The 22,730-nt window shown below is 39.4% G+C and overlaps 1 protein-coding gene across 1 annotated transcript in view; it reads right to left on the minus strand.

Annotated features, from left to right (window-relative positions):
• The window catches only part of LOC103994865 (DNA repair RAD52-like protein 2, chloroplastic), a 40,139-nt gene that overhangs the window by 14,859 nt on the left and 2,550 nt on the right, over window positions 1-22,730 (minus strand). Inside the window, exon 3 of the mRNA XM_009415313.3 lies at window positions 22,347-22,438. Coding sequence (XP_009413588.1) covers window positions 22,347-22,438 — 92 coding nt within the window. The remainder of the gene's footprint in view (window positions 1-22,346; window positions 22,439-22,730) is intronic.

Raw genomic sequence — 22,730 nt, forward strand, 5'->3', positions numbered from 1 at the left:
TAGGAAAGCATTCAAAGATGATTTTAAGGCCGACCAATACGTACGAATCATTGATCGTCGGACCGAAGTTCATATGGATCAAGATATTCATAATGCAGGTAAATTCATATTCAGAATAATTTAATTTATTATTATTTAGATAATAAAAAATCATACTAACAAAATTATGTTTTGCAGCGTATTATCTAAACCCGGCAATTCAATATCGATATGCTCTCGGAACCAAGGTTCGCCATACCGATGCGTACCGCCCGGTACGGGCGGTACGTACCGGTCCGAGAGGCGACCGGTACGCGGACCGCCCTATACCGGGCGGTACACCGAATTCAGTATATATCGGGCGGTAACGGTCGAAATTTCGACCGTTACCGCCCGGTACCATTCGGTAACGGTCGATTTCGACCGTTACCGCCCGATACCACTCGGTAACGGTCGAAATCGACCGGTACCACTCGGTAACGGTCGAAATCGACCGTTACCACACTGTAGCAGTGCTACAGTGCTCCAACGGTCAAATTGACCGTTGGAGCCCTTTCTCCTCCTATTTAAACTAATCTTCTCTCCCCTATTTCATTATACTCTCTTAAACTCTCTCTCAAACATTTCTTTTCTCTCATAAACTCTATAAAACAACGATTTGTGAATTCAATCGAGGTAAATTTGGGAAGATTAAGAGGAAGAACTTTCTAATCAAGAGGTATGTATTCGTTTTCTTTAATTAGAGAGTAATTAAGTTATTTAATGCTGCGATTAGTTATTTTAATGATGATTTAATCGAAATTTGTTTGATTTTATATCAATTTAATGTCTTTAATACCTATTAGGGTATTTGTCATGTTTATAGTGGTGAAAGAGAAGTAAATGATTAGTGTAGATAAATGATAAGTTTATCATAATTTGAATTTTGAATCATATTGGATTAAAATTACATATTTAATGTTTCTTTTATGTGTTTAACATATATATGATGGTAAAATAAGTTTAATTATGTTTTATTAAAGTTATTTAATACTGTAATTAGTTATTTTTACGATGATTTAATCAAAATTTATTCGATTTTATGTGAATCCAATATCTTTAATATCTATTAGAGTATTTGCCATGTTTATAATGTTGAAAGAGAAATAATTAGTGAAAAATTAACTATATTAATCACATAATTAGTGTATCTAATGATTTTAATACTTCTTTTATGCACGTAACATATTTATGATAATAAAATATGATTAGTTATGTTTTAATAAAATTACTTAATATTGTGATTAGTGATTTATGATCGATATTTGGTCAATTTAATATGTTTATACTTTATAGTTTATTTAATTTAAATTTGATAGGATCATGGCACCAAAGGAACAGTCACACGATGATGCATGGGTTCATGCCCGAAAGCTAGATGGAAACCGTCATCATTGGCAATGTATTTATTGTGACTACATTGGTAAAGGTGGAGGAATAACTCGAGTAAAAATGCATTTGGCTGGTGGGTATCCTGACGTTGCAAAATGCAAGAAGGTTCCAACGGAGATCCGTAAATTATTTCAAAGCAAGATGAAACAAGCAAAGGAAGATGCATTAAAAAAGAAGGCAAGAGTTGAGGAAGAATATCATAGGGCTACACAGGAACCAGTTTATGATCAGTATGAGGGTTGCGGCGATGAAGTCGACCCGGATCTCACAGCTGGGATTCGTGCATCATTGGAGCATCAGCATACGGTCGATGAAGCAATGAGGCATCGACGACCTGACTCACAATTAGAGCATGGTAGTGGTAGTGGAATCCAGAGGTCAACCAGCATGAGGCAACCAACTGCTCCTTCTCAGTTAGGCCGAACTAGTAGCATGAGGTATGGTGGACTCCGTGGTTTTATGAGAGGTCTTGGCAGGAGGTCCGCACCAGATATTGTTGATATTGATCCGCAAGCCTATCCCCCACAAACAGCGAAACAGACACGGATTGACGATGCATATACAAAAGAAAAAAAACGGGATATTGGGAAGGCAATCTCAAAATGGTTTAACTTTCATAGGATTCCAGCCAACACAGCCCAAGGTCCATATTATCAGAGCATGATCTCCTCTATTCAAAAGTCTGGCACGGGGATCCAACCTCCAACACCGAAGGAGATTCACGGCGTGTACTTAGATGAGGAGGTGGCAGAACTAAAGGATTGGATCAAATCCTTCAAGAGGCAATGGGATGAATATGGGGTGACATTGATGTGTGACAGTTGGACAGGACCAACAAGAATGAGTATCATCAACTTTCTTGTTTATTGCAATAGAAGAGTGGTGTTTCATAAGTCCGTTAATGTTTCTGAAAAGATCCAAGATGCAAACTACATTGAGAGCTTGATGGACACTATGGTAGAGGAGATTGGACCACAGTATGTTGTCCAAATAATAACCGACAATGGAGCGAATTTCAAAAAAGCCGGTTTGCAATTGATGGAAAAAAGAAAAACTTTGTTTTGGACTCCATGTGCAGCTCATTGCATAGATCTAATGCTAAAGGATATTGGTGAGTTGGATGCGGTCAAGAAATGTGTAGCTCGAGCACAATCAATTACAAAGTTTATATATAATCATCATTGGGTCCACGCATTAATGCAAAAGTATGTAAATGGTGAGATACTTCGACCTGGAATTACTCGGTTTGCTACAAATTTTATTGCATTAAAATCATTACAGCAAAAAAGACATGGCTTGAAGGCAATGGCTAGCTCACAAGAGTGGTCTGAATCCAGATATTCGAAATTGAGTGATGGAAAGAAGATAGAAAAGGCCATTCTTTCATCTAGATTTTGGGAGACTATAGCAGAAATCATAAAAGGTGTGGAACCACTTTATATTGTCCTCCGTAAGGTCGATATGGACAAGCGTCCACAAATGCCGTATCTTAAATATATGCTGATTTCAGCAAGAGAGGAGGTCAGGAAAGCATTCAAAGATGATTTTAAGGCCGACCAATACGTACGAATCATTGATCGTCGGACCGAAGTTCATATGGATCAAGATATCCATAATGCAGGTAAATTCATATTCAAAAATACTTAATTTATTATTATTTAGATAATAAATTATCATACTAACAAAATTATGTTTTGCAGCGTATTATCTAAACCCGGCAATTCAATATCGATATGCTCTCGGAACGCAAAATAATTTCCTAACGACACTACGAAATGTTATATATCGACTTTTGCCAAACACTACCGAGGCAGCCGATGCTCTTATGGAGGGTCGATTATTTCGAGAAACAGTTGGTTCATTCTCCGACGTTGTAGCTATATCATGCCGTTACACTATGGATCCTGGTGAGGAAAAGTTATGCATATTGATTATCAATTATATTTAATGTTAATTATTTGTTATGCTAATAAAATCTTATTTATATCTTTTTGCAGTCGAGTGGTGGTTACAATTTGGAGGCGATGCACCACATTTAAGGAAGGTTGCCGTTCGTGTACTTTCACAGACAACAACATCTAGTGGTTGCGAACGTAATTGGTCAACGTTTGCGTTGATTCATACGAAAGTCCGCAACAGACTCTCCTACAGACGGTTAGAGAAACTAGTATATGTCCATTATAATATGCGGCTAAAATTGCGATGTGCTGAGTTGGATAAGGAGCCAGAGGAACCAGATATTGATCCCATTGACCTCCAATTCTACAACGAAGATTCAGAGCCAATGTTAGATTGGGTTGAAGCAGCAGAGAACCAAGAGGATCCTCTACTTGATGAGGCGGGAGATCCTCAGCGTCCTTCACGTTTTATCACCGAGGCAATAGAAGAAGAAGAAGCACAACCCCAACAGGTAGAAAATCCCCCTCGATTACAACATGGTATGAGTCAAACTGCTCGAGGAACTACCGATACCCAACGGTCACACTCGTCCGCCCAACGTGCAAAGGCAAAGGGGAAGGCAATAGCATCAGTTGCATCGTTGGAAAGAATCGAGTCGGGCGACGAGACACCTTCACAATCACATTCTCTTTCTCGTTCGGTCCAGAGACATGACAGCAACACGGATAGCAGCGCCTCAACAGATGATGGCGGTGATACCGGGCAGTCGTTGGTCTCGTCTGCACAACTTGAGGGTGGTGAATGGACTGAGGAGCAATATTTTACACATGCCACTCAAGATTCAGATCATGGAACTCGACAAGGTACTGGTCAAGTTTATGCGCGGAAGGGAAAGGAGAAGGGGAAGGGGAAGGCAGTGGATGAATATGAACAAATGCGACAAAGCATACATGATATAGACACAGAAAGAGACTCATCGTATTCACAGCCATCGTATTATGAAGAATCATATGGGCAACAACAGTATGGTGATAGTTGGTCATCCTTCTCTGAGCAACAGCATGATACAGAACAACACCAATATATGCCTCAAGAGCTGCCTCGGACAAATATGATTTATGACGATCAATCTACGATCAGTACCACATTGATGCATCAATGGCATACGGTGTATCAATACACTATGTCATGGGATCAATTTCATGATTGGGTCCAACAAACGTATCATATTGATATGTATCGGATCGAGGACCCCGATCCACCACCCGTGGAGGCTCGTCGTTCGTTTTGGTGGTAGAATTAACAATCAGGTATATCTAGATATATGATTATTTAATTCATTTGAATTTTAGAGTTTATATTGTAACAAAATAGTCTAACAATTCAACTGATTTTTCTATAGATATTTCAATCTATAACGAGCTGAAATACGAACCTCGAACAAGACTACCTCAAAGCCCGAAAAAGATATGTGATGCTATTTTTATCTAATTTACATTGATTTTGCTAAACTTATACTATTACTATATTTATTTGTAACTTGAAAACTCTATCCTAACTTTTTTTTTAATTTTCAGGTATTTTCGGAGGGATAAATCGGTAAAATCAAGTGTACCGAGCGGTACACCTCGGTATACCGCTCGGTACGCCGTACCGTACCGTACCGAGCCGGCGTCGAAACGCCGGTACGGTACGGTTCGGCGAACCTTGCTCGGAACGCAAAATAATTTCCTAACGACACTACAAAATGTTATATATCGGCTCTTGCCAAACACTACCGAGGCAGCCGATGCTCTTATGGAGGGTCGATTATTTCGAGAAATAGTTGGTTCATTCTCCAACGTTGTAGCTGTATCGTGTCGTTACACTATGGATCCTGGTAAGGAAAAGTTATGCATATTGATTATCAATTATATTTAATGTTAATTATTTGTTATGCTAATAAAATCTTATTTATATCTTTTTGCAGTCGAGTGGTGGCTACAATTTGGAGGCGATGCACCACATTTAAGGAAGGTTGTCGTTCGTGTACTTTCACAAACAACATCTAGTGGTTGCGAACGTAATTGGTCAACGTTTGCATTGATTCATATGAAGGTCCGCAACAAACTCTCCTACAGACGGTTAAAGAAACTAGTATATGTCCATTATAGCATGCGGTTAAAATTGCGATGTGCTGAGTTGGATAAGGAGCCAGAGGAATCAGATATTGACCCCATTGACCTCCAATTCTACAACGAAGATTCAGAGCCAATATTAAATTGGATTGAAGCAGCAGAGAACCAAGAGGATCCTCTACTTGATGAGGCGGGAGATCCTCAGTGTCCTTCACGTTTTATCACCGAGGCAATAGAAGAAGAAGAAGAAGCACAATCCCAACGGGTGGAAAATCCCCCTCGATTACAACATGGTAGGAGTCAAACTGCTCGAGGAACTACCGACACCCAACGGTCACACTCGTCCCCCCAACGTGCAAAGGCAAAGGGGAAGGCAATAGCATCAGTTGCATCGTTGGAAAGAATCGGATCGGACGACGAGACACCTTCACAATCATATTCTCTTTCTCACTCGGTCCAAAGACATGACAGCAACACGGATAGTAGTGCCTCGACAGATGATGGCGATGATGCCGGTCAGTCGTTGGTCTCGTCTACATAACTTGAGAGTAGTGAATAGACTGAGGAGCAATATTTTACACATGTCACTCAAGATTCAGATCATGGAACTCGACAAGGTACTGGTCAAGTTTATGCGCGAAAGGGGAAGGGGAAGGCAGTGGATGAATATGAACAAATACGATAGAGCATACATGATATAGACACAGAAAGAGGCTCATCGTATTATGGAGAATCATACGGGCAACAACAATATGGTGATAGTTAGTCATCCTTATCTAAGCAACAACATTATACAGAACAGCACCAATATATGCCTCAAGAGCTGCCTCGGACAAATATGATTCATAACGATCAATCTACGATCAGCACCACATTGATGGCACACGGTGTATCAATACACTATGTCATGGGATCAATTTCATGATTGGGTCCAACAAACGTATCATATTGATATGTATCGGATCGAGGACCCCGATCCACCACCCGTGGAAGCCCGGCGTTCGTTTTGGTGGTAGAACAACAATCAGGTATATCTAGATATGTGATAATTTATTTCATTTGAATTTTAGAGTTTATATTGTAACAAAATAGTCTAACAATTCAACTGATTTTTCTGTAGATATTTCAATCTATAACGGGCTGAAATACGAACCTCGAACAAGACTACCTCAAAGCCTGAAAAAGATATGTGATACTATTTTTACCTAATTTACATTGATTTTGCTAAACTTATACTATTACTATATTTATTTGTAACTTGAAAACCCTATCCTAACTTTTTTTTTCTAATTTTCAAGTATTTTAGAGGGATAAATCGGTAAAATCGGGTGTACCGCTCGGTACACCCGTACCGTACCGTACCGAGCCCGGGTCGAAACTCCGGTATGGTACGGTATGGCGAACCTTGGTTTTAAGGATATGATTAAAGCTATTGGAAGATATGGTGCGGGATTAAAACCTCCAAGTTATTATGAGATACGAGTTCCATTGTTGCAAAAAGAGTTGTATTATATAAATAACTTACTAAAGGGTCATAAAGAATCATGGGTAACACATGGTTGCTCTATTATGTCAGATGTTTAGATTAACAGGAGGCGCAGGAGTATAATTAATTTTATGGTTAATTGTTCTTTAGGAACTATCTTTTGTAAAATCTGGAGACAAGATATATGATTTACTTGACAACTTCGTGGAAGAAATTGGAGAACAAAATGTCGTTCAAATCATAACCGACAATAGAAGCAACTATATATTAGCTGGTAATATTTATCTTTTGAATTTTTTAATTATTTTATCTTCAATTAAATGTGTTAAACTCTTAAGTCTTATCACTTTTGTTATCCTTTGTCTCAGGTAAATTGCTTGAAACAAAAAGACAACACTTATATTTGACTCCATATATAGCACATTATATTGATTTAATGTTGGAGGATATTGGAAAGATCTTAGACATCAAGAAAACCATAAAAAGGATAATTTTTGTTGTTGAATTTCTTTATAATCATATTGGGGCTTTGAATATGATGAGAGAATTTACAGGGAACAAAGAATTAGCGAGATATGGTGTCACCCGATTTGCTACTTCATTCTTGACATTACAGAGCATACATTGTCAAAAACATAATCTGATAAACATGTTTACCTCTGAGAAATGGGTGACAAGCAAATGGGCAAAAGAAGCAAATGGACAAAAGAAGCAAAAGGCAAGAGGACTACTGATATCATCTTAATGTCATCCTTTTAGAATCATGTAGTTTATATATTAAAGGTAATGGACCCTCTTGTTCGAGTCCTTCGGTTGGTGAATAATGAAAATAAACCTATAATGGGATATATTTATGAGGCTATGGATAGAGCAAAGGAGACGATTAAAAGGTCCTTTAATGAAAATGAAGAAAAATATGAGAAAATTTTTACAATCATTGATGAAAGATGGAATTGTCAACTTCATCGTCCCTTAAATGCAGCAGGATATTATTTAAACCCTGAATTCTTTTATAAGATTAAATCTGTTGGGTTTGATGCAGAAATTTTGGATGGGTTATATCAGTGCGTTACAAGATTAATTCCCAGTCTTGAGGTTCAAGATAAGATTATTCGTGAATTATCTTTATATAAAATTGTCGAAGGTCTTTTTGGAATTCCAATGGTTGTTCGATCCAGGACAACTACGTCTCCAGGTTAGGTATTAACAATTTGATATAATTAATTATATATATATATTATGTTACTATGTTATTGCTAATAATAACATAAATTTTGCAACTGAATGAATAGAGGAGTCTATTTGGAAATTCCACCCCGAACTTACAGCAATTTGTTATCAAAATACTTAGTTTGACATGTAGTGCTTCGGGTTGTGAGCGAAACTGGAGTGTCTTTGAGCATGTAAGGATCACTAAATATTTTTGTTTTAATTAATTTATTTATTTAGATAGATGTATTAATATATTTTTAAATTATATGACATGACAGATTCACTCGAAGAGAAGAAATCGGTTGGAACATCAACGATTGCACGATCTTGTTTACATAAAGTATAATCAAGGTTTGAAGGCTCGTCATGATTTGCAAAATAGAATTGATTCAATCTCATTATAAGATATTGATGATTCAAATGAGTGGTTAGTAGGAGAAATAGGTACTAACTTGCAAGATACCGAAGACGAGCTTGTATTTGAAGATAATAGATTGACATGGGGAGATATGGCAAGAGCTTCAGGTGTTGGAGAATTACAAACATATACAAGACAGATGACAAAGAGAAAAATGAGTACAAAAGCATCAAGCTCGGCTCCTGCTATTGTTGAAGACATAGATAATGAAAGGAGTCAAACGACAAGAGGAAGAGGACAAATTCAATGAAGATGATTTGTGTGAAAATGACGATAATATTGATTATGATGAATGATTTTGATGTAAAATTTTATTGTTTGAATTTTGAAATTTTTTGTTAGTGTGACATTATGATTTTGTATCTTAGATTTTCTTAATTTAATAACATATTTTTATTTAAAATTTTTAATAATTATATTTATTAATTATATTATATATTTTTATATTTTAGCGTATCGCTTCGCTCGAGAGAGCACCTAGCACCTCGGGCATTTTTGGACCTTGGTGCCTTTTGGCACCTAGCGCTTTTTAAATCACTGCCATGGACAACTCATTGCATGGATCTAATGTTAAAGGATATTAACGAGCTATCATCAGTCAACAAGTGTGTAGCTCCGGCACAGTCGATCACGAAGTTTATATATAATCATATCATTGGATCCACTCTTTAATGCAAAAGTATATAAATAGTGAGATACTCAGACTTGGAGTCACTCAATTTGCTACAAATTTCATTGTCTTAAAGTCAATACAGCAAAAAAACCTTGAGGTAATGGTCACCTCACATAAATGATAAAAAAAAGGGAAAAGATCAAGCGATAGAAAAAAGATGGAAAAAAAATAAAAAAGTTCGAGCGATGGAAAAATGATGAAAAAGACTATTCTTACTTCTAGATTTTAGGATACTGTGAATGAAACCACTTTATGTTGTCCTCCGTAAGGTCGATATGAACACATGTCCACAAATGCCTTATCTTAGGCATATACTGATTATAGCAAGAGAGAAGGTCAAGAAATCATTTCAAAGATGGTTTTAAGGCCAACTAATACTTACAGATCATTGATCGCAGGACTGAAGTTCATGTAGACCAAGAAATCCATAATGCAAGTAAATTCAGATTCAGTATAATTTAATTCATAATTTTTTTAATATTTAAAAATTATTACTAACAAAATTATGTCTCGCAGCATATTATCTAAATCTAACCATTCAACGCGATCAGATTTATTGTCGACAATAAGAATATAAATATATCGACTCTTGTTAAACACTGCCAATGCAGCTGATGCTATTATGAAGGGTCGATTATTCTGAGAAACAATTGGTTCATTCTCCAACGTTGTAGCTATACCGTGTCGTTACAATATGAATCCTAGTAAGAAAAAGGTACACATATATTAATTATAAACTATATTTGATATTAATTATTTATTATGCTAATAAAGTCTTATTTATATCTTTTTGTAGTCGTGTGGTGGTTACAATTTGGAGGAGATACATCAAAAATTTAAGGAAGGTTATCATCCATATACTTTCGCAAACGACGACATTTAGTGGTTGCGAACGTAATTGGTCAATGTTCATATTGATTCACATAAAGGTCTGCAACAGAATATCGTATAGACGATTATAGAAACTGGTATATGTCCCTATAATATGCGATTAAGGTTGCAGTGTGCTAGAGCTGGACAAGGAGCCAGAGAAAACAAAGATTGATCCTAACAACATCTATTTCTACAACAAAGATTCAGAGTCAATGTTAGAGTGGGTCGAAGCGACAAAGAACCAAGAGGATCCTCTACTTGATGAGGTAGGAGATCCTCAACGCCCTTCACATTTTATCACTTCAGGCAATAAAAGAAGAGGAAGTACATCACTAGTAGGAGGAAGATCCCCTCGGTCAAAACGTGGCGGAAGTAGCCGGACAACATCAAGTCAGATTGCTCTAGGAACTAAAGACACCTAATGGTCATAATCGCCCGACCAGCGTACAAAGGCAAAGGCAAAGGGGAAGGCAGTAGCCTCAGCTGCACTATTGGAAAGAATCAAGTCAGATGATGAGACACCTTCATAATCACATTCAACAATCCGCTCGATCCAAAGACATGGCAGCGATGTGGACAGTAGTGCCTTGACTGATGATGGTTGCGAAGTCGAAGAGTCGATGGTCCCATCTACACAATTTGAGGGTGGTACATGGACCAAGGATCAGTATTTTACATATACCACTCAAGATTCAGATCATGGAACTTGACGAGGTATTGGTCAATTTTATGCACAGAAAGGGAAGGTAGTGGATGATTTTAAACAGATGTGACAAAGCCTACACGATGTAGACATAGAAAAAAGCTTATCATATTCACAGCTATCGTATTATGGAGAATCTTATGGCCAATAACAGCACAGTGATAGTTGGTCATACTTCTCCGAGCAACAGTACGATGATCGATCTTACGATATGAAGCAGTAGATCAGTAGTGAAAGTAAAAGTTCTGACATTCCTATGCTCCACACTAATACATACCAGATTTGTCCTTGCCTCAGGAGCCGCCTTGGACACATGGTTCACGTCGATCGGACTACAACTATCACCACATTGATGCACCAATAACATATAGTGTATCAGTACACTATGTTGTGGAATCAATTTCAGGATTAGGTCCAACAAATATATCATATTGATATACAAATACAAAATATTGAGGACCCCGATCCACCGCCCATGGAGTCTCATTGTTCTTTTTGGTAGTGGAACCAGATATATCTATAGATTGATTACTTAATTCATTTGAATCTTAAAGTTTAAGTTGTTTAAAAAATAATCTAACAATTCAAATCATTTCTTTATAGATAATTCAATATAACGGAAGGACGATCCGGAGCATACTATAAAACTACTCCTCAAAGTCCAAAAAAGATCACTATTCTTTCCTAATTATATTTTTTTGCTAAAATTATACCAATTTATATTTATTTCCAACTTAAAAACCCTAATCTAACTTTTTTCTTATTTTTCAAGTATTTTTGGAGCTATTTTCGATGATTTTGGGCGTACCATCTTACCGTCAGTACGTCTTGGTACGTACCATACCGATACATGGTCGGTATACAAACTAAAATTGCAAACTTTGATGGGCAGTAAATATCAGTTTGTCGGTATGCCCCACCATATAACGTGTCGATACATCAGTATGGCACGATACATACCGTACCAACGGCATGTCACGAACAAAATTATAAACAAGGTGTTCGATATAATACTTATCTATATCCATGTCTTTTTGTTTGTTCATGCTTTGCACAGCATATAGAGGGACGGTCGAAAGCTTAACAGCCCCATTTTAGTTGGGTTTGGTGGCCATTTTCGGCTTATAAATAAATGTGGTGTCATGTGGACACTTGTGGGAGATTTCGGTCTGTAGTGGAACATTTTAGACGCTTTGTTGTGTGACTATTCAGAGCTTGTGAAGTCTGTTTGTAATTTGTATTGGCTATGAAATATTTACTGAAATGATTGTTTGTGGATCCTGAGTGAGATGCATTCTCTAACCCGTTTTCTCTTTTGTAGGTCCTAAGGGACCATAGGAGGTTTCAGGAGGCTGACCTTTGCGGACGGACACGCAAAGGTGCCGTATAACTTAGGCAAAACCAATTAAGTATGTGACATACGGTATCAGAGCAGGACAAGCACTCATAGAAACACTTGGCATGCAAACGTAAGGAACCTAGCAGGGCTGCGTTGAGGGCAACCAACATGCGCGACCGTTTGGGGGAAAATGGGCATGGAGATGTAGGGAAAAGGAGTCGCTCAGAGGAGCGGGCATCTGAGATTGGCATTCAGAGGAACGACCAACCCTTCGCGCAAGAGGCACCACGAGGTCAAACAAGCTTGGAAGAATGCGTAGCGCACAAAGGTTAGGATAGCTGAGTTCGAGCTACGACTCGACGTTGGCAACCATACTTGATGGTGCTCAAGACAAGCGAGGTGCTTACTAAAGGATGAGACCATACAAGGTAGAATGGGTTATTCAGCGATCGAAAGAGTTGTACAAAGCTCACAGAGGTGAGAGGAATTGCTAACTCGAAGAATTCGGTACTCATGCAAGAGCTTGTATGCGGACGAAAAAATGTTTGTGGTCATCCCACGTTGACCGAAACTCGACGCCATGGAGCATTAAAACTTTCTCTTCAGCATGAGAATGATACATCCGTATGAGGCTGAAGTGTGCAGCGAGTTCAGCATGTTGCGAGGCCTTGAGGGGTGCAACAGGGGTTGTATTGGCGAGGAGTCTCAATCTAGCAAGTACATTTGCGGGAGCAAAACAATACATAGTTTGTTCAGTAAGGCAGAGTAGTCCAAGGGGATAGTGGTCTCCAAAACTTCTAGAGGGAAAGATGCGAAGAAAGAAGTTGCTCGAACGAGACAGATACCTTGGAGGGATAAGTCCCGGTTCTCCAAAGAGAGAATCATATGCAACGGACCGCACATGTTGAGTACCTCAAGACAACAACCCCACAAAGCTTAACGAACCGAGTGAGTGGTTAGGAGTCGTGACATGATCTTGCATGAGGTAATACATTGGTGGATGCATTGTGAGATCAAGTAGGGGAGCGACCCAAGGCAACACAAAATGAAGGCACACTTGGAATCGATATAGAGATCGGACTCAATGGAGGGCTGACCCATGGAATGGTGAGCCTGAGGGCCACCATCAACTTAATGCAAATCGAGGGGCGGAACAACTTAGGTGTAACTTTGAGAAGTACCCAAGCAGCATGAAGAGAGTCGGCATAGAAGATGGAACATGGAGCAGAGGCACGAAGCTTTCCTTAGACAGAGGTCAAGGACATGAACTCTTGCAAAGGCAAGAGTTGGATCATGTTGTTCCATGGGTCCTTCATTCTGATGGAGCGGACTCATCCTGCATAGTGCCAAAGACGAAGGGAGCTTCAAGGCACATACACCTTATCTCAGAGAAGCATTTGACGGAGGAACTAAGGCGACTCAACTTACAGAAGCAAAGTTGGGTTCAAAAGGCCTAGGCATGGGGCTAGAGGATGCGGAGGCGAGTACTCTTAAATAATATGCCAAAGTGCTACCATTTAGGTTGTCATGAAGGAAGCGGTGCGTCATAAAGATTGTGCTGGTGAGGGCAGAGGCCTAGGATCCAGACAATGGTGCACTAATTTCAACGAAGTCGATGGACTTCGGGAGCTACTAAGCAATTGACTGTCCTAGAGCTGTGCTTCATTAGGGTGTGACCGAAGAGCGGGTAGACGAAGGTCGATTGCCAGTGGAGCAAACACAATCGAAGGTGGAAGAGGCCCTATGATATATTGGTAGAGGCCACACATTGAGGGATCGCAACCCGAGTTCATCCCCACAATGATCAGAATGCAATGAAAACGTCACCAGGAATCGACATGGTGCAGCAGATCGTGGTGGAATAGTTCGTGGCAATTCGATACACACGAATCTAGTCTCGCGAGGGACTAGATCATACAGAGGTATGATCGGGAGCTACTGGGAGCTCCACTTCGGTGAACAACATGATGATGAGAAAGGCTATGGATTCAAGGAGTGAATGTCATGGTATCGTAGATATGAATCTTCCATGCGTGCATTGAATTTTACATCAAATAAAAGCCTTGGTCATTAGCATATAGGGGTTGTGTACCACCAAGAGAGTATACCGAATACAAGTATCAGTGAGTCCCATGGGAGGGACTTGATTATGTAGAAATATAATCAGAGTGGTTGGAGAGTTGGACTACTCCAGAGCTCATATTCGCTTAAGGGAGTTGCTACCAAGAAAGCTGCTACCAAGAAAGCTAAGGAGAAAAGAATCGGTGCGAACCCTACAACATGATAGTAGAGGCCATGCATAGGAGTTACAGTCTGTCTTTCCATCGAGCAAGGGGAATTGCTCGGAGAATACAGAGATGTTGAAGTAGGGGGTTGAAAGAGGCGAGGAAGCGACGAGTCCAGAGGGACTTAGCTACCCAAAACCTAATGAGTCCCATGGGGGGGAATTGATTATGTAGAGGTATAATCAGAGCGGCTGGAGAGTTAAACTGCTCCAGAGCTCATATTCGCTTAAGGGATCCTAGCAAGTCAAAGGACAAAGCCGAGTAAGCGAACGTTGCTACCAAGGAAGCTAAGGAGAATAGAATCAGTGCAAACCCTACAACATGATGGCGGAAGCCATGCATGGAAGTTGTAGTCTGCCTTTCTATCGATCAAGGGGAATTGCTTGAAGAACACAGAGGTGTTGAAGTAGGGGGTCGAAAGGGGCGAGGAAGTGATGACGAGTCCAGAGGGACTTAGCTACCCAAAAACCAAGCATCAATTAGAATGGAGGTGGACTCGGAGAAGTGTCACAGTGCCATAGATGCAGAACTACCGATCGCGAAGAAAGGGACGCAGATGGGAGGCGACGGATGGTAGGGCCATGGGCATGGCAGCACCATGATACCGTAGAGGCGGGACTTCCGTGAAGTCATCGATCCCTTGCTCTTATGGAGGGAGAGCGCTTAGTCGTGAAAGAGGCTGAGGAGGTAGAGAATACGGATGCAAACTCCAAGTATCGAGACAAGGCTACAAGGCAGAGGCCAGGGAACTTCGGAAGACCGATGTCAATGAGCTTCTCATCAAGATAGCCGAAAGTGAAGGACTTCGGATTGATGCAAGAGTGCTCGACCAAGGAACGTAGGCAGTACACGGTGTTGTACCTTTGTGACTCAGATGAGTAGGCGACAAAGATAATGGAAAAGATGGTACAATCCCAGAGACGACCAAAACTACTAGAGACTTGCTCAAAGTTGGGGTGAAAACTTCTTGCATTCCAGAAGTTCGATGGCATTGAGAAGGTGAATCATAGTAGCTAACTCAACGCAAGGAGTGCAAACACTTCGAGTGCTTCAGAAGTGTAAGCAAAGAGCAAGCGAAGGCTAATAATCAGCTCGATGCATGGAGTACAACCCTCGAGGAGGCAGGCGAAGTCGAGTAACCATTACCTTCTCAACTCTTAAGAGAATGGGCGAAACCGAGTACCTCAATTCTTTTATATATCTAACAGAAGAGCTCTGCACAAGTTCAAATACCCTTCGAAGAAATCTAATGGAAGACAATAGTTGTCAAATTCTTACCAATGGTGATCGGTGCTACTGAGAGTAGATTGTCCGTTTCATTTCCCAACAGAATACCAATCAAAAGTGGAAGTGATGCGAACCTCCTTGGAAGTGATAACTAAGTGAAAGAAGAAACGATGGGCAAATTTTATGGAAGGACCCAAAAACTTCAAAAGTTTACGAGACGATGCTCGTTAAAGCTCCAACAGGCATCTACCTAGTTCAAGCGGCATGGGGCATTTAAGAGACTGGCGCATACTAAGGATGGTCTTTTCCTTCATCTGAAAAATCTCCAGGAACCAACAATGATCAACACAACTCAACCAACCCCATATTAGAGTCAAAGTTATTGGCGAGTTGAAGCTACATGGCGGATTAAAAGTTCAACTACTCAACAACAGTAGAGGAGAGCAATTAGGAGCCAAAAGGCGCATTGTAGCTGGAGCAGAAGATTGAAAACTCTGCAAAGGCGAGGAGATGCAGCGTCGACAAAGACTTCGAAGAGGACGTTGAAGGAATAAGTAGGGAAGAATGTCACGAATAAAATTATAAACGAGGTGTTCGATGTAATGCTTATGTATGTCTGTGTCTTTTGGTTTGTTCATACTTTGCACAGCATGTAAAAGGACAATCAAAGGCTTAATAGCCCATTTTAGTTGGGTTTGGTGGTCATTTTCGGTTTTTAAATAAAAGTTGTGTCATGTAAACACTTGTAGGATATTTCGATCTATAGTGGACCATTTTGAACCCTTTGTTGTAAGACCGTTCAAAGCTTGTGAAGTTTGTTTGTAATTTGCATTAGCTATGAAGTGTTTACTGAAATAATTGCTTATGGATCCCGAATGAGATACTTTCTCTAATCCATTTTCTCTTTTGTAGGTCCTAATGAACCATAAGAGGTTTCGGGGAGACTGACCTTTGCAGACAGACATGCAAGGGTGCCGCACGACTCAGGTCGATCGATATATCGGTACGGATTGGTAAGACGAACCATGATCCAAACCCATGAAGCTCCTAATTTAATATTATAAAACCAAGGGGAGGAAGATACATATTTGGCAGTAAGCAAGGAAGCCCAATGGTGATCAGATTTATTGAGTAAAGGAATAATCCTTTTAGCCTCAATGGTAAGTTTAACAAGGTGTAAATCACTGATACCAAGACTACCCTTGTCCTTGGGGGAGGTGCTACAATTGCATATGAGGAGATTATTTTTGTTGTGAGAGCTATCATTGTTCTAAAAAACCTTCTAAATATCCTTTTGTAATGATTTATTTTAGAAACCCAATAATTCATAATCATATGGATGGGTATGGCATTGACCACCGAGGGATGACTTTACCCACTAGGGAAATGAGGCCTTTTACCGTTCAAGATGTTGTCCACAAGAAGGAAAGTCAAAATCTTTCAGGGACCTTAATAGGGTTGACATATGAGCCTAGGTATTTAAGGGGCCAAGATCCCTTGATACCAAAAAAAATGCAGAAGCAATGTTCGTTTGAGGGTCACAACCTTTGGCCAAAAGAATTTCAGATTTTGACTTGTTGATGGAAAGGTTGGTGAAAGTGGAATAAAGTTCAACGGCCTTGACCAAATGAGAACAAGACATATGGGTAGCCCTGAAAGAAATGATTGTGTCAACAATAAGTGAGATTTTAATCCCCTTGATGTTGAAGGGAGAGAGCTTGTTGTGATGGACTTGGTTGTCAAGCATGGATAAGAGAATTAATTAGATAAGGAACAAAAGAAAGGGGGCGAGTGGATCCCTTGTCTAACATGACATGATTATTTGGATAGAGGGTTAAAAGTTGAATTAAGGGAAATCTCAAGAGTTTCTCAAGAAATCTTGTCAAATGCTTTCTCAAGTTCTAACTTGAGGATTAAGGGGCATTTTTCTTTGATATAAACATTGAGTGGGCTAACTCATTGGCAATCACAATTTTATCATTAATGTTTCTACCCTGGATAAAGGTCGATTGCTCTTTATGAATGAGGTTGTTAAGTAGTGGCTTCATGTGGTTAGCGAATGAGTTTGTAGAAGATATTGCAGAGGGCAATAGGAAGTAAGGAGGGGTTAAGTTTTTGGGAATATAGATTAAAAATACTCTAGTTCAACTAACAGTTAAGGAGAAATTTGAATGAAAGGCATCGAAAGAACTAATGATTGAATCCCTAATACAAGGCCAGTAAGTACAATAGCATTAATAGAACTAAGGATTGAATCCATAATGCAAAGCCAATAAGTACGATACAATTCAACCATGAAGCCGCCGAGGCCTGAGCTCTTGCCTAAACCCATTTGATTGAGAGCAACAAAGATTTTCACATTGGAGAAGGACAAAGATAAGTTGTGAGAGTCTGCATCACTAACTTCAGACAAAGTAATTAAGTTCCAATCAAGCAAAGAGATAGAGGGCCTCAAGGACTAGAGATCTTCATACCAGTGACTAAAATGATTAAGGATGTCTTGAGGATCTGTTAGGGTAGGTTTAACAAAGGTATGAATAGAAGCAATGGTGTTCTGTCTCTTGTGCATAGTCACCATACAATGGAATTATTTGTAATTAAGATCTCCTTGGCCAAGCAATCAATTTATTATAAAGGATTTGCAGATTTAAGAATTCTCACTGGTGAGCGCTCTTTTGGAGTCTTTAAAAGCTCCAACGAGTTAATAGCTAAGGATTTTTCAAGGTTTCCCATACAATGCTTGTGCCAATTAGAGAATTTGTGTTCAAGGATAGTAAGTTGATGATAAAAGGAGTCGTGGGGGCTGGAGGAAGGATAGTCATCTCACTAGACCTCCTTGACAAAGGACTCCACCTTGGGGTACGCTATCTAGTAGGGCTGAAATCTAAACAAGCGACATCATAAAAGCTTTGTCAAGTTGAACTGAAATGTGAACAGGGGTGACTTCTTGTCAAAAGTAAACCAACAACCCGAACAACCCAAATCAACTAAATCAGCTTGGAAAAAAATTTATGGAAATCCATGACAGGTTTATTCAAAAGAAAAAGCTAGAGTCCTGATTTCTAATTAGGGTAGGAAATATAGTTCATGTCTCCACTCAAAAACCAAGGAATGTCATCCAAATCAAGCATATCGAGAATTTTCCATACGAATCGACAAATAAAAGCACAAGTACTAGCGCACGTAGCAATAAGAAGCCACAAAGCCTTACTGAGCTCTTCAGTAAGTACTTTAAGCGATTGGTCACATTTTGCAAATTAGGGTGGCTCTGAACCTATCAACCCTCCAAGCAACATGCAATATTTGGTTCTAAGGTGGTCACCACTACAGTATTCAAGAGCTGCCCTATAGTTTCAAGAGAGGGCTAAGATATTAAATTGTGGGAGAAGGGTTAGATTCCATTTGGCAGGGGGCTAGCATAGAGGAGGAATCTGGGGTAGCATAATGCAATGTCATTTTCATATATTTATGTTTCAGAGCTATAAGAAAGGGTTTAGAGTTAACCTGAAGTAGTTTCCTTCGGGCTTTGGGCCCTTCCATGACAACCACTTTAGCTCACTCAAGGTCTTTATCATTGAGCATGAAAGCTTCATCAAGATAGGCAACATCGTCGGGAGCCTTTCTAAAGGCCTCTGCCATCCACGCCATAAAGCTTTATGGGAATTTTGGATACTCCTTGGCACAAATGCAAGCTGGGTAAAATTCATCCTGGGGAGGCTCAAAGTCGAGAAATTTAAAGGGTTGCAAGGGACTAAGTCCTCACCATCCAGCATCTTGACTAAGTCCCCCCACCATCTGACATCTCAGCTACTAATTCAAGGAGCATAGAAGAGGGAAGGGAGAACAAAGAGGATACAAGGGGAGCAAAGGGGCCGGCATTGGGGGTGAGAAAATGGAGGGACATATACGATGAGAGGACGAGGTAGGCAACAGGCATAGAAGAGGGCAGAGAGAGACAAGGGGCAGGATAAGACGTTAGAGGGGGACATGACGTGCATCAGGGAGGGGAGCAAAGGCATCAGGAGCCGTTCCATTGAGGGGAAAGTTTGAAGCATGAACAGGATATCTGCCAGCTGTAGGAACATGCAAGGGAGACAACGAGGCATCAGCAATAAAGACAGCATCAACAGCAGTGATGAATATGTTAACGCTTGGGAAATTTGACTGGAAAAAAATCCTTGAATTGATATGAAGTCAAACAATATATAAATAAGTAGGAATCACTGTCACTGGTCTGATCCATACTGATGTTGTAATTTCATGATCAATAAATTCTCAGCCTGCTATCCACACCTATTCAGCATGTACAAGAGTTTGGCCTAAAAATTTGATCATCCTTAAATTCCAATCAAGAAACTTTTATCTGGTTTCCTAGAAAGATACACAGATCAAGTCCACAAATGTTTCAACTTCAACAGAACAAAGAACTTTCAATCTCACCACATTAAGTGAACCCCTTCAAAACCTTCAAATCTTAGTTATGTAGCCCTAGGGAGCCACCAAGACATCTAATTGGGCCATTTCATATATTCTTTGAGTAACAATCAATATCTAAAAAAGTATTACACTTGTATATATGACTTCAGATGGTAATCAAAATGCAAATATTCTGATGATGATGATAATAAATCTCAAATGAAGACCAAAATGAAATCATTTTCAAGTTGGGACTGTCTTTCCCAATCATATTTTGATCCATGGTTTAAAATATTGATTGGACCAATACATAATGAATGATATCTATTGATTTGATCAATCACCAACTTTAATGATTGTATCACTTTGGTACAGTACCAGACTGATGGGTTGTTGAAAGTTGAAACCAGTATCAAACAGGTAGTTAAAACAGTATACTGATTTCAAGAACCCATCAGGCTGAAACTGTACCACCAGGAAAGCCTGAACATTAAATTCTAGCCCCAATTCTAATACTGTCCCATCAGACTGGTGCTGAGGAATTTGAATATTCAAGGGAATATGGTGGTAATGTTTCTGAACAAAGAGTGTAGCCCTAATTCTTTCAAAGGTCTTAAGTCTTTCCTTATATGTGGAAAACACTGATTTAGCTTAACTATGTGCAGTATCATGTAAGACTGTCAATGATTAAAGTTTAATACCAGTTTAATAATGGTTTCAACCAAGGTATGCAATACCGTACCGTACCGGTGTTTCGAGGTTGGCTCGGTATGGTACAGTACCGACATACCGAGCGGTACACCAGGGATTACCGAGCGATTTCCTCTACTCTGGCACTGTAGTGCTGCTACAGTGTAGCACTGTAGCACTGTAGCACGGTCCGTCCGGTAGCCGACGGTCCGCATACCAGTATGTCGTCGGACCGGTACGTACCGCCCATACCGGACGGTACCATTCGAAATTGCATACCTTGGTTTCAACAACCCATCAACCCTGGAAAGCCTGAACATTCCCATCATATTCCCTTGAATATTCAAATTCCTCAGCATATAGCAAATTTATATTTGCACTGTCTTGTTGATACCATAGCATAAGGTACTCTAATTAAATTATAATTAAATTCATGAAATCAGAGTGAAAAGGACAAGCAGGTAGGAGACAATTAAAAGAAGTCTAGAAGTTGGAATAAATTATCCATTCTAGAGAGAAAGAAGATGGTAAGGTCACAAGGCTTAAGAAAACATTTTCACTTTCTTTTAGAAAATATATCATTGCCAGACATGTTGAGACATTTAGGGCTTTCTTTATAGATTAGTCATTCAAGTTTCAACTACTAATAAGATTTGATAAACCAAGGACATTATCTTTCTTCTCCCAGTTCAAGCTCATCTAGAACCTTCTAATGATAAGATCATCCTTTCAAGTGAATAAACAATAAAGCCTAAAAATAATGATAACATAAGATTTACCCCCACACAAATTAATAAAATTACTTCAAAATCATAAAAAATAATTGAAGGAAAAAAGTCCTTATTTTGACTTGAACAACCCGTTTATTTGACTCCTATATTGGGATGCAACAGTTAGACAAAATGTGTCAATAATAAGAGAAAAGAAAAAAAAAGAGGTGTTGAATTGAAGGATCATCAATCTGCCCCAACCGTTATGTATCAACCAGCATTCTGAGTGTGAACCACGACATGCACTGCCCCTTTCAGTGATCCAGTTCATTTATTTTTTTATACATAGTGGCCACTCAACCCCATCTCTATATTGCCTATCTCTCTTGCAAGCCCACCATCCACCCACTGCTTATGATGCCGTCACTACCGTCCATTGCCTATTGCTGCTAGTGCAACCTCCTGCAATGGCTGATGCCACTGGCCCAAGTACTCCTCTCCTCTCCAACTTCCCTCTGCCTCCTCCTCCTCCTTTTTGGTATCATGGTACGTACCAATGTACCATGTGCTGCCATGCTGGTGCATACCGGACCCATTCCGATCAGCCCATGTGTCCAATATCCCGAAATACCAGATCTTGATCAAAATACACAAATGTTTCAGCCTTACCTTTGCTAACCAAAATATTCTCTTTTCCAAAGAGAGAAAAAAGGGGAACTATCTGGAGATATATGAATAACATTTTCCACAAAGTTTCAGTAGATTTATATTTTACCTGGCACTACAAAAATAGACATGCAAAGCTGATATTTCAACTACAAGTAGTCCATTGTATAATTAATAGAGAAAAAAAAAAGGGCATGAAATGAAGCTGTTGCAGACAAGTACCTCGCCATCCAATCCTCGTATGGTAACACGATATACCACAGTCACATTCCCATTGTCCGAGAATATTATATCACGTACTTCTCCACACCAGCCTTGTGATGCAAAAGCCACAAGAAATTGATAGTGACAAATCAGATCTTGTAAGATGCTCATCCACATTAAGCCAATGTTAATTTAGATCAACTTAACTAAAGAATGGAAGACTAAGGATGTATAATACACAGGATTTGAGATTTTTAAAAGGGCAATATTAATATCCAATAATAGGTTTTCTAGTTGTTTAAGTGGTATATAAAATTTTGAGCAGATAAAGGTAAATACTGCAGTTAAAATAATGAAAAGAAAAGACCGGATGCATGGGATTTCTCTTCTAATCTGCCAAAA

The sequence above is a fragment of the Musa acuminata genome, chromosome BXJ1-8 (genome assembly GCF_036884655.1).
Source record: "Musa acuminata AAA Group cultivar baxijiao chromosome BXJ1-8, Cavendish_Baxijiao_AAA, whole genome shotgun sequence".
In the NCBI taxonomy this organism is placed as follows: domain Eukaryota; kingdom Viridiplantae; phylum Streptophyta; class Magnoliopsida; order Zingiberales; family Musaceae; genus Musa; species Musa acuminata.